Source organism: Crocuta crocuta, unplaced genomic scaffold, assembly GCF_008692635.1.
Source record: "Crocuta crocuta isolate KB4526 unplaced genomic scaffold, BGI_CrCroc_1.0 scaffold152, whole genome shotgun sequence".
Lineage (NCBI taxonomy): Eukaryota > Metazoa > Chordata > Mammalia > Carnivora > Hyaenidae > Crocuta > Crocuta crocuta.
This window is the reverse complement of record NW_027528798.1, coordinates 5,630,592-5,643,788: the sequence shown is the minus strand read 5'-3', so window position 1 is coordinate 5,643,788 and position 13,197 is coordinate 5,630,592. Positions and strand designations below refer to the sequence as shown.

General features: G+C 41.7%; 1 protein-coding gene across 1 annotated transcript in view; it reads right to left on the bottom strand.

Moving 5' to 3' along the window:
• Nucleotides 1-13,197, bottom strand: part of TANGO6 (transport and golgi organization 6 homolog) — a 189,208-nt gene that overhangs the window by 134,818 nt on the left and 41,193 nt on the right. The window contains exons 8-9 of the mRNA XM_077755658.1: nucleotides 2,383-2,495; nucleotides 400-576 (exon numbers count right to left, since the gene is read on the bottom strand). Of these exons, the coding sequence (XP_077611784.1) occupies nucleotides 400-576; nucleotides 2,383-2,495 (290 nt within the window). The remainder of the gene's footprint in view (nucleotides 1-399; nucleotides 577-2,382; nucleotides 2,496-13,197) is intronic.

The following is a 13,197-nucleotide window of genomic DNA, read 5'->3' as shown; positions in this document are numbered from 1 at the left end:
TTTCAGACAATTTCCCTTAAGAGTAAGTCTGACTCTGAACATACACAGACCATTTGGAGAGTCAGAAAGAGAACTGGATCGTCATGGTGCGGAGAGTAAACATGTGTCTGCCCTTTACTCTGATTCACTGGCAAAGCCTTTGTGAAGTAAGTGGGCTTATGAGGCAGAGCTGTGAGGCTCCAGCAAATTGCACCTACTATTAGCTGGCATCCGGGGGAAAAAACCTGCAGGATTATTTAAGGCACTCACATTTCATTTAGAGATTATTAATAGCAGCACCTCAGCTGCCTGAAGTCCTAGCTCTCGTTCTACCAGCGCCCCTTAGTGGACAAGTCAGGGAAGGGTCTTTTGGGTGCAACTGTCTCAGAAGACAGAGGGTAAAAGGATGGGTGGACTCACCAAATGATCTCTTTGATGGTAATCATGATGCCACCTTGAGTGGCTGCTCTAAACTGACACAGAGAAGGAAGAGGGGACACAGACTTGTCCAATCCTGCAAATCCTTTCAGGCTGGCAATTGCCTTCTTCCTCTCCAGCTTCCCCAGAATCCATAATAAGATCTCTTGGCAAAGTGACCTGGCAGAAAAAGCAGTTATAAATGAGCTTGTCATCTTACTCTACACATCTAACAAGCTAACATAAAAAAAGAAAGGAAGACTGTCAGGTTCCACTACATTCTAAATGCTGGCACAGCCACCTAGTGCTACTGAAACGCAGGACTGCAAAGTATGCTTCCCGTGAATTTGAGAATATATCGAATATCCAGAAATTCAATGAGTGACTGGCTAATCTTTGGCCCTAGAAGCCCCCCTGATTAAGACACAGGAGCCCCACGTGATTTTTAAAAAACAATAATTCTTGTGGGGGGAGGGGGGTTGGGCATGGAGGAGGACACTTGTGGGGATGAGCACTGAGTGTTATGTGGAAACTAATTTGACAATAAACTATTAAAAAAAATAAAAAAAATAAAAAAAAACAACAACAATAATTCCAAGTGTATCATTGCCTTTGGGTCAGGCACTGTGAATGAAAGTTTACACTGACAAAAACCATGTATGAGTGGGATCAGGAGCAGGTGACCAAGAAACAGCGTGCCAAAAGATTCTTGCTGATTCTTCAGCCCCTTTCATCTGTGCCAATCAGCTAGGCTAAGGATGGGATCAATGTTCACTTCTTTCTTCTTGGACTCTGACGAGGGCAGGACAGTGCTGTGAGGATTTGGGTTTCAAAACTAAGGCAAAGGTTATTTTATGGACAGTTATTTGAAGCCAAATTCACATACTGATAGTTTTCATTTTCCACTGTGTTTTCCCTTGTAGCTGTTGGACTACAATGAGGTGCTGACCAAAAGTTAGAGTCTAAGGCAGTATGTGAGCTTAAAAAACACGTAAGAATGAGAACTTTCCAGGATCCTGGGTGGCTAATTTGGTTAAGCGTCCGACTTCAGCTCAGGTCATGATCTCACAGTTCATGGATTCAAGTCCTGCATCGGGCTCTGTGCTGACAGCTAGCTCAGAGCCTAGAGCCTGTCTGGATTCTATGTCTCTCTCTCTCTCTCTGATCCTCCCTGCTCACGCTCTCTCTGTCTCTCAAAAATAAACAAAAAACAAACAAAAAAAGAATGAGAACTTTCCTTCACCACCTAACAACAATGATAACAACGATCATCTATCAGCTATTTTCCAGGGACAGTGCTAAACATTTTAATGCAGTCTTCACAACAACCCTATGAAGAAGGTACTATTACTGTACATCAGGTCACATGTGGGGGTTTTCCAAACACTAAATGTCAGAAATCTCTAGGACTTTAAAAAGGATATAAACCCTTATAAGGAGGAAACAACATAACAGAACTGATACAAAATGAAGCCTACTTAAACCCCAACACAAAAGATTATTTTCTGGGTGATGAAGAAATCCCTTCATTCCAAACAACACTGTGCGGCACTCGTACCAAATCCAGGTCTAAATTACAGAGTGCCATGTTCAGATCCAGATTTCCCCAACCTGATTTCTCCTTCCCCACAAGGTAGTTATGATCCCTTCTCTACTTCCTCCTTCCTAGACATGTAATTCCAGTAGTTCTCACTGATCAAACAGGGGCATGTTTACACACGTAAGCAGGGGTTTCATCTCTCATGTCTAGGAAAGAGGCTGAGGGAAGCCATTCCAAAAATTACATCCAATCCTCAGCAGTCTGAAAAGTGCTCTTTCTTTTCCCAGAGGAGCAGAGTAAGAGGCTCCTCAAATGCTTTCCTGATTTTGAAAGAAAAAAACAACTACAAAGTGGCACTTAAGTTTTATATTCAAAATAAGAATAAGAACAACATACAAGAAAGATTTCAATATTTATAAACAAATAAAGTTCTCCAGGTTGTTTACCTTATGTGAGACACGCTCTGCTTAGTAAAACAGTATAGGGAGAAAAGCACACCCAAGACTGGAAACAGGGAATCCATTAAAACCGTCAAAGGTTCGTTCCCGACCACGTACACCTGGGGAAAAGAAAATGGCAAGAGGCGCCGTGAGTGCAAGGCCCGAGGAACAGGAATCAAATATCACATACCTCCTAGCACAGCTTAGAGTTTTATCTTAGGCAACACTGTAGTCCTAAACCGAATAATGTTAGCCCTAAGGCTGAGAGAACCATTTGAGATTGGCAGACAGGCACAGGAAGCCTGAGCAGGAGCAGTGCCCTTTCGTGTGCAGCCTGAAGAACTGTGGGGCAAAATGGGTAAATGAACCCATTTTCTGACCCCTTCCTCTCCTGCTTTTGACTACCTTTGTGTCTCCTGCTAGTCTGTCTATTACTCATCTATGCAATAATCCTCTAATTACCAAAAGGCCTGCTCTTAGGAACTAAGAAGCAATACCAAACAAAAGAACTTAAACTTAGATTTGAAAGTCAAAACCAAACCCAAAAACATCACCTACTCTACATTTGTCACTCTGGGTGGCTCAGTTGGCTGACCATCCAATTTTTTATTTTGGTCCAGGTCATGATCTCAGGGTTGTGAGACTGAGCCCCACATCAGGCTCCTCAATGAACGTGGAGCCTGCGTGAGATTCATATTCTCTCTCTCTCTCTCTCTCTCTTTCTCATCCTCTCCCTCTCCCCTTTCCCCTCCCCTCCTGACTCATGCACACATGCACTTTCTCTGTCTCTCTCAAAATTAAAAAAAAAAAAAAAGATCTGTTACTCTTAACATGTAACCACACGGGCATGTCCTATTCTCTCCAGTTCAATAAATGTTAAAAGAAATTACAATGTGCTCCTGGGGCGCCTGGGTGGCTTAGTTGGTTAAGCGTCCGACTTTCGCTTAGGTCATGATCTCGCGGTTTGTGGGTTCGAGCCCCGCGTCGGGCTCTGTGCTGACTGCCAGCTCAGAGCCTGGAGCCTGTTTCAGAGTCTGTATCTCCCTCTCTCTGTGACCCTCCCCTGCTCACGCTGTCTATCTCTCTCTCTCTCCTAGAAATAAATAAAAATATTAAAAAAAAAAAAAAAAGAAATTACAATGTGCTCCTAACTCAGCATTGACTTTATAGGGTTAAGTGTGTGAAGATGCTGATTTTTGTTAATGGTAATTATTTCACACAGTTGTCACTTCAAAAAGGATAGTACAAATGCATTCAACAAAGTTTATCTGAATAGCCACTGGAATCAAATAATGGTCTTAGGCACTGTAGTGAATATAAAAGTGAGTAAGAGTTGTTCTCAATTGCTTGTGATCTAACAAGAAGACTAAAACAAGGAGACCAATTACAATAATAATAATTCAAAACAGGTAAATTAAAAAAGAAGAGGAAAATACTATTTTTTCAACATTCTTTCTGTAAATCAGGGCCTCTTTAAGCTTCCATTTCCTCGTCCTTAAAAATAAGACTGACCTTACCTTAGGAGACTGGTATATTTTTTTTTCATAGGAGGTTGTTATAATTTTAATAATCTGTTTCAAGAATCTAACACAGTAGCTGAGAGATAAAAATGCTGGCATAGTTCTGGGAACACACATTGAGAGTGTCATCACAGTCAGTTCCTCAGCTTTCTCCTTTTATCATCATGATCTGTGTCCATGCTTTGAGGCTTCAGTTAAATTATTAATTAAGTTGTGTTTAAGTGAAGAAGGAATCAATGCTGTTTTGTGGGATCCTAAAGGTCATGGAGGCACCAGCTGGAAGAGGCTCTGCGCTTTCTTAGAGAACCCTGTCCCTTTAAATCGATCCTAATTTTTTACACTACTTAAGCCTCCCAGCATCTCTGTGGAGCCTGATAACCAAGGAGCCAGCTTCCTGTGCATGATCTAATCTCCATAAGCCCAGCTCAATGGGGTGCATGGTATGGCAGTGTTCACAGTAATATGCAGGCCTAATTATGATATCATCTATTACAAGAGGAAAGAGAGAGAGAGAGAGAGAGAGAGAGAGACTGAGAGAGAGAGAGAGATTCCCCCAGATCACGTAAGGGCCTATTGTTTGGCTCCATTGTCTGTGTTCCCAGAAGTAATCCCTATGGAGCCATCCTTCCTTATCAGCATCTTTTATACAAAAAACAAAAAACCAAATGGAGTTAACTCTCCTTTATTTACTGGATTGACTGAGACAAAGCACCTCAAATTTTAACATGAATTCTATCGAGCCCATTTCTCAGAGGTATATGTTGTTACTGATAAATTCCTCCAATTTTTAAGTTCTCTTGTTATACTTTTCTGAACAAGTACTGCTTTTGTATTTAGAAAAAAATGATCAAAGAGTTTTCTCTGTGATATCTCAAACAAATGGCCTCTTTATGACACTTATAGATTGCCACCTCCCTTCCAATATTAAGAGGAAATTTCTCTTTGTATTGAGCCCAAAGCTACCTCCCTCTAACTTCCTTGATAGAGGTACTTTTTTTTTTTTTTCAAAAGTTTTAGATGGGCTGTTCAAACGTTCTACCTTTTCCACAGGACTGCTATGTATTTGACTGTTCAACTATTCATCCATTCATTCACTAATTCAAATATTTAGTAAGCATCTAACCACCATTAATAACTTTCCTCCAGTAAATTCCAGTAGCACTTTAGAGCTTGTAACACAGAGAATATATAGTTCTTTCTCACCTCTTCAACTAGCCTAGAAGGCAAAAGGCAAGCTCTCTGTTTTGGCACCTATTACAATAGACGATTAAGTTGCATTACCAGAATTTTTGGTGAATAAGCACCTGTTACAGAAGTATACAATTTAAAGGAACCACTTCCGTTACTGTTCTTATGAAGCAAACAATAACTACCATTTTACTGTAATATCTACTAAAGAATAAACCAGGTTATTCAGCTAAACATTTAACATACAATCAATCCTCACGAGAGTCCTGCAGGGTAAGCATTTTTATTCCCATTCTAAAAATGTGGAAAACTAGGGCCCAGAGAAGCAAAGTTAGTTGAGCCAAGGTATTCGGTTAGTAAATGGCAGAGCCGGGGTGAACACAAATCTGCCTGACAGAAAATCCATGCTCAATCCAGAGACAGAGAGCAGATTAGTGGTTTTAAGGGGGGTGGGGGGGGTAGGGCAAAATGGGGACTGACTGGTACATGGGTACAGTGTTTCCATTTGGGGTGATGAAAAGGTTCTGGAACTAGACAGCAGTGATGACTGTGTGACACTGTGAATGGACTTAATGCCAGTGAACTGTATACTTTAAGATGGTTAAAATGGTAAATGTTATGTATATTTTACCACAATTTTTGAAAAAGAACAAAACACGTACTCATGGCCTCCCAATACTCACCTCCCCGTGCACATGTTTTCATTGCTTCAGTCCCTAAGCCACCCCAACTTTATCCCTGCCATCTCCCCTCAGAACCAGTAGGCCCGGCTTGCCAGGCTATTAATACTCCAGTCCTGCAACCTCTGCAAACTGGGACCAGAGTTCCTGAGTAGCGCCAGGAGCTCCTGCACCACCTCCCCTTCCTCCCGCTGAGACTCTTCTCTGTTACACAGCCGCCTTCTACCGAGTCTCCGGTCGATGTCCAGGGCCACAGTGTGGCCTTTCCAAGGACAGCGGCCTCCTGCCAGTCTCTTGCCTAGCACTCAACTCACATGCGGGTTAACGATTTGGTCTGGACCCCACATCCAACATTACCCTCTCAGTATACTTCCAAAGTAGAATCGGGTCACTTCTCACTTCATGTGGACTCCCCAGATCACTGACTTATTCCTGAGGTTAGTGACCCATAAAGGGACACAGGAGGCTGCACTGAGTCAGGGATCTCTTGCGGACAGCATGTACAATGACCTGATGCTCTAGGAAAAAACCAATAACAACAGTCTTTCCAATGAAGTCATAGTACATATGGAAGAAACTGTTAGGGCCAGTTCCTTCTAGTCTCCTTCATGCTAGGCTGGTGACAGTATAGACTGAGGAAGCAGTGAGGGCACAACAGTAAGCTGTTCCTGCCCCACAGAGGACAGGGCCTATTACCCTCCATCTCTGCCCTAACATCAGGTGTGGAATTTCCTTGGACTGTGCTCATGCGCAGTCTCCTGCTATTTGGGGTTCTTTCCTGCTCACCTGGAGGCAAAGTGGGATGGGAGTTCAAGTTCTGAAACACAATCCCATATTGCATGTATTATTTCTACCTGTGGAAATTCCCTTTTCTCAGCAGTATACCTACTGGGTATATTTCACATAGGGTTGTTTGTAATACTTCCACTGACAGTTGCAAGACTTAACACAAATCAACTGACTTATGTGAGTCTCAGTTTCCTTATCTAGGGCACAAGGAGGTTGGCAAATCTACCAACCTCTGACTTGACTGTAAATTTGCTAACTCCCTTCTGTATCTTTCCGGTACTTCAGCCATTAAGAGGTTAAAAGACAAACAAACAAACACTGAAACTTGACCAAGATGTAAAAATTTCTAATCCTCCCCACATGCCTTCCCTTCTATCATTTTGAAATTAGAAATTTAAAGCTGAAATCCCGATTAGGTGAAAGATGTTCTGGCTGCCTGAGACATCTATAGAACTAGAGATCACCAAACAAAATACCAAGAGGCGGGAAAGTTGAAGCAGGGAAGGGAGAGACAGATTCTCAAGGTATCTTCAGTTGTTTGGTTGGGAGCGCCTGGGTGGCTCAGTTGGTTGAGCGTCCAACTTCAGCTCAGGTCATGATCTCACGGTTGTGGGTTCGAGCCCCGCGTCGGGCTCTATGCTAATTGCTTGCTCAGAGCCTGGAGCCTGTTTCAGATTCTGTGTCTCCTTCTCTCTCTGACCCTCCCCTGTTCACACTCTCTCTCTGTCTCTCAAAAATAAATAAATAAATAAATGTAAAAAAAATTTTTTTTAATTGGTGTGAAAAAGCCTCTCCGAGAGTAAGTGAAATGGTGCTTCGAAGAAAAGGTGAACTTCCATGTCTACCTTTGGGTCTTCCAGGAGGACAGGGCTGAGGGGCAAAATAAGAGACCAGTATGAATCTATGAAAATCACAATGGCTCAGAACAGATCAGTCAAGGAAACAGACGGGTACCAATGACCTACTGGCAGCTTGGGGATTTCCACATTCCTTTCTGAATGCATCTTGGCTTTCTATCACAGATCCAGCCATGAGAAGAGGTGTCTGTGGTTAAGCCTTACAACCCTTCGTCTAAGCTCAGAGATCACTCTTAACAAGTAACAAAGACATGTTTCTCAGTACTGTTAACAGTACATCACATACTACTGTAACTCCTTGTTTGCTTGACTGGGGGCTCCTTGAAGGCAGTAATTGGCTCTTAATCATTTCTGTGTTTGTAAACCCAGCCGAGTAGCTGGCATTCTGTATGGACTTGGTAAAAAAAAAAAAATTTTTTTCTGACTGATTAACTGAAAGAAAGAATGAATAAAACACACTGAATGCTTTTTATTTTCTCAAAAGCTCTATTTTTGTGAGAGAATTACAATGCCCCCTGTGTTTTCTTTTTTGTCGAGTAAGCTGTAGCTAGAAGCTTTCCAATCAATGTTAATTAACTGAAGAATCCTAGAACCTCAGCCACGGAAGGGCGAGCAGACTGAACAAAAGGGGGTCTGATGTTCTTGTTGTGGCTTAGTTAGTACCTATCTTTGAAATCTAAAGGACTGAATTTCCCTGAGGGACTGACTAGAAATTTAAATTAAAAAGGAACGGAAAAACTCAGAGGAGTCAAAATGGTCAAAAGTATTAAGAATAAACATGTGTTTTTGATTCAAAGCAAAACAAAATAGAAAGCAGTCCTCACAAACTCCATTTACTAAACTTGCATTACATTGTTAGGCGCGTCCCTTAGAGATCACTGTAGATAGAGGTGAAAGAGCCCCAGGAAGTCAGGAGTCAGAAACGGGCATGAATTTTGTTCCTGACACCTATATGATTGCCCCAAATCACATATTAAGTGAGTGAACACGGATAAGACATTTAAACCTCCCTAGGATTCAGTTTCCTCATTTATAATGCAAGCATTAAGCTTTTGGCATAAGTACCAGTTAAGATAATTCATTTAAGATACTTTGTAAAATACACAGCCCTATGCAAATGTTACGTTTTTTCCTAAATACTTGCTGATGCTGCTGTAAATGGAACTGTCTTCTTAATTTATGGCCTTATCTTTTATAGGGATGTATACGTGTGGAAATAGAAACATGAATCAAGCTGACTGAATCCTAACACTGAAATTCAGTACAGGCTGGGACTTGATTTTACCCCTGTTAAAGATTAAACTCGTCAAATGCTGCCTTCTAAAATATCACAGGGATCCTTTTGATAGTAATGTTCCAGAACTCCTAATGCACTTACTGAGTTTAATTAAGACTTGTGAGAAGCAGAGGACAAGCCAAGTTACCTAATATAGGATTTTGCACTAAGCATGCTTTCAGAGAGTACTGCATAAAATAATCTTTTTTAAAAAGAGTTTCCTCAAACCAAAAGAGAACTGACAGTCCTTTGAGCACATATCATTTGCTAAAGAACATAATGAAGCTACCAAAAGTTACCTGGTTTTATCGCTCAGACACAAGTGTTAAGTAAGTCACCTCTAGTCAACCCTAGAGCCCGAGTCCAACCTAGGTCTGCTGGACTCTAGAGCCCAGGTGGTTTTCACTATTGTCCCACAGAATGTGAACATACAGCCTAACACTTGCATTTCCCACAGCTCTGGAGAATACCTCTCTTTTGATCTTCTGCATGTTATTCAAAGGCATAGTTCAACTAGAGTTGGAAACACCTGAAAGAATGACTGCCTTTGGGGAAGACCCATAGGTGGGAGAAGACTACTTTTTTTTTACTGCAAAGCCTTCTGCACTTCTTCAATTTGTACGGTGTGCAAGTATTAGCTTTTCTAAACACAGAGAGAGAAAGATTAGAAATGAAAGGATTGCTTCCTGGACCAGATCTGGCACTCTCTAGTATGATTCAGGACAAGTTGCTTCACAATCTTTTTTTTTTTTTTTCGTAAGTAATCTCTACACCCAACATGGGGCTTGAACTCACAACCCTGAGATCAAGAACTGTATGCTCTAACAACTGAGTCAGCCAGGCACCCCAGCTTCACAGTCTTTTGGGGTTTGTTTCCTTTACTAGAAAATAAGGGATTAATTTGTCAAACCCAAAAATTGTACCACACCAAGAGGGAACCCTAATGTAAACTCTGGACTTTGGTGATAGTGTCATGCGAATGTAGGCTCATCAACTGTAACAAATGTCCCACTCTTAATGTGAACTATTAACAGCAGGAGAGGCTGTGCACATGCGGGGGCAGGACACACATGGTAACTCTAACGTTCTACCTGATTTTTCTGTGAACATAAAACTGCTCTAAAAAACAAAGTCCATTCAAAAACAACAAAAAGAAATAAAATATTTCTAAATTTCCTTCCAGCTCTAAGATTCTATTATAACAAGTTGCTCTACAAAAACAATTAACAATTCAGAAAGAGGAGTCAATTGGCCAATCTGAGAGAGTAACTTTAATTAGAAATTTGTTAAGATTAAATGGGATAAAAAAAAGATTAAATGGGATAAAATAAGACTTGGATAATTAAAGTCAGGGATTCCCTGAATCTGGAAACAGAGAGATAAAATGGAAATGAGAATGAAGAATATAAACTAATTAGGTACCTTCTAGCCTTCCCTGCCTTAAAATTTCTTCTGCCTTAGGGAGTCTCAGCAAGTATTGGGAGGAATACTAAAAGGAAACATTCCCCATTCCCACCCCTGACCCCACCCAGAATCAGATTCTGGCCAGTTCTCTTAAGAGCAAAAAAATGTCCAAATTGTAAAGAATTCTAATTCTCTCATCCTACCCTACCCAGAACCCATCTCTATGCAACCCAGGCCTCTCTTCACCTCTCTAGGCAAAAGAAAACCATTTTTCCCTCTCATATTAGGAAGGGCAAAAACATTAAGTATTCTAGGGTTAGGGCCCCTGACATTCAGTCAGAAGGAAACAGAATAGGGGTTCTTCAAGTGGCTCAGTAAGTTGAGCATCTGGCTCTTGATTTTGGCTCAGGTCATGATCTCACAGTTCCTGGGATCAAGCCTCATGTCAGGCTCCACACTGACAGTGTAGAGACTGCTTAGGATTCTCTCTCTCCCTCTCTCTGCCCCCACCCCTCTCTCAAAATAAATAAATAAATATTTTTAAAAATGGAGACAGAATAGGAAGCCATTGGACTAAAAGTTGTTTGATCTGCAGGGCGCCTGGGTGGCTCAGTTGGTTAAGCATCTGACTTCAGCTCAGGTCATGATCTCAGAGTTTGTGGGTTCAAGGGCTGCATCGGGCTCAGTGCTGACAGCTCAGAGCCTGGAGCCTGCTTTGGATTCTGTGTCGCCCCCTCCCTCTGTTCCTCCCCCACTCATGGTCTCTCTCTGTCTCTCAAAAATAAACATTAAAATAAATAAATAAAAGTTATTTGAGCTACAAATCCCCTTCTTGGCTTAAATAATTTTACCAGATGTAAGGTACACACAGAGAAAAGATGAGAATTATTTATGTATAGATACAAGTGTCTATGCTGTATTTTCAGTTCAATTCAATGAGCATCTACGTGTACACCTGTTTTGTTGAGACCTTTCCACCTGGCGCACCAGAGCCACACTGTTGCACTCCCTGCTGTATGTAAAGGATGCAAGCGTAGAAAGGCCTTCTCTTATAATTGCTCCTGCCACAATTTCATTCAGCAAGCTGAGGGCTTACTTCTTTAAATACCAAAATGGCATTTATATTTTACCTCTTTCAGAACAGAGTATTTTTTCAATGGAGTAGATGCAACTCTTGCCTTCTTAAACAAAGTATGCTGAACATAGCAGTCCCAGCATACTTTGTTTTTCAAATTATTATGCCCTTCTGGAGTACATTTTCTGTCTCCTTTCTTGATCCTCTCTGCTGGCATTCTCTTGTCAGTGTGCCTTAGTTAGTCTAACTAACTTCTAATTTATTACTTCTAATTCCACTATGGTGCTAATCAGAAAACCAACCTGATCTGGATTGGGTATAAAGTAAAGAGGAAACAGGCTCTGAGGACCTAAAGGGCTCTGTAGTTAGGTACTGAGATAGTAGCCAGATGGGACATTTGATTGGAAATGTCAAGTGAGGCACTGAGATAAAATAGACTTTAAAACTCCAACAGAAGATGGGGCCCCTAGTCGGTTAAGCGTCCGACTTTTGTTTAGGTCATGATCTCGTGGTTTGTGGGTTCGAGCCCTGCGTCGTGCTCTGTGCTGACTGCCAGCTCAGAGCCTGGAGCCTGTTTCAGTCTGTGACTCCCTCTCTCTCTGACCCTCCCCTGCTCACGTGGTCTCTCTCTCTCTCCTAGAAATAAATAAAACATTAAAAAAAAAAAAAAAAGAAGAAGAAGAAGAAGAAAAACTCCAACAGAAGATACAAAATGAGAGGAGGACTATAAAAACTTTCCATTCAGAAAGAGAGTAGAGATGGGGCACCTGGGTAGCTCAGCTGGTTAAGCATCTGACTTCAGCCCAGGTCATGATCTCATGGTTCATGAGTTCAAGCCCCACGTCAGGCTCTATGCTGACAGCTCAGAGCCTGGAACCTGCTTCAGATTCTGTCTCTCTCTCACTCTCTCTGCCCCTACCCTGCTCATACTCTATCCCTCTCTCTCTCTCAAAAATAAATAAAACATTTAAAAATTAAAAAAAAGAAAGTAGAGGAGGAACAAATGTGTGGAGACCAAGAGGAGACTGGTAAGGAAGATTTCTTTGGGGAGAGCTATTGGTGAGGGTGGATCCAGTCCCTCAACCCACCAAGGATAAAAAAAAAGACAACTCAATTTAAATATGGGCAAAGGAGGGACACCTGGCTGGCTCAGTTGGTAAGTAGAGCATGTGACTCTTGATCTCAGGTTGAGTTCAAGCACCATGTTGGGTGTAGAGATTACTTAAAAATATATTTTTTTAAAAAAATAAACAAAAATAAAAATGGGCAAAGGGCAAGCCCACAATAAGATACTACTTTACTCCCACGAGCAAGGCTATGACAATGGAGGAAAAGGGGAGGGCAGGGAGAGAAGGCAGAAGAGAAAGGCCAGGGCTAGTGCTAGCCTTGGCCAGAGAGGATAAACTGGAATTCTCACACTCTGCTGATGGAAATGGAAATGGTGCTGCCACCTTGGGAAACAGTCTGACAGTACCTCAAAAAGTTGAACATAGTGTTATCAAAGATCCAGCAATTTCAATCCTAGCTACATACCCAGGAGAAATGAAAACATACGTCCACCCAATAACTTGTACATGAATGTAGCAGCATTGTTCACAATAGCCAAACTGTGGAAACAACAAAAATCCCCATCAACTGACAAAATGCAGTATATCCATAGAACAGAATACCATTAGGCAGAATGAAATACTGCTTTAGGCAACAAGATGCATGAATCTTAAAAACATCCTGCTGGTGAAGTCAGCTACAAAAGACCACACATTACATAAGTCTATTCATATGAAATATCCATAACAGGCAAGTCTACAGAGACTGCAAGTTGATTTTAGTGGTTGCCTATGGCTCAGGGGCAAAATTAGAAGAAGGGAGGGGAGCCTGGGTGGCTCAATCGGTTAAGTGTAAGTGTCTAACTCCTGACTTCCGGCTTAGGTTGTGATCTCACAGTTCATGGGTTCAAGCCCCACATCAGGCTCTGTGCCATCAGCTTGGGATTCTCTCTCTCTCCCTCACTCTCTGCCCCTCCTCCACTCAC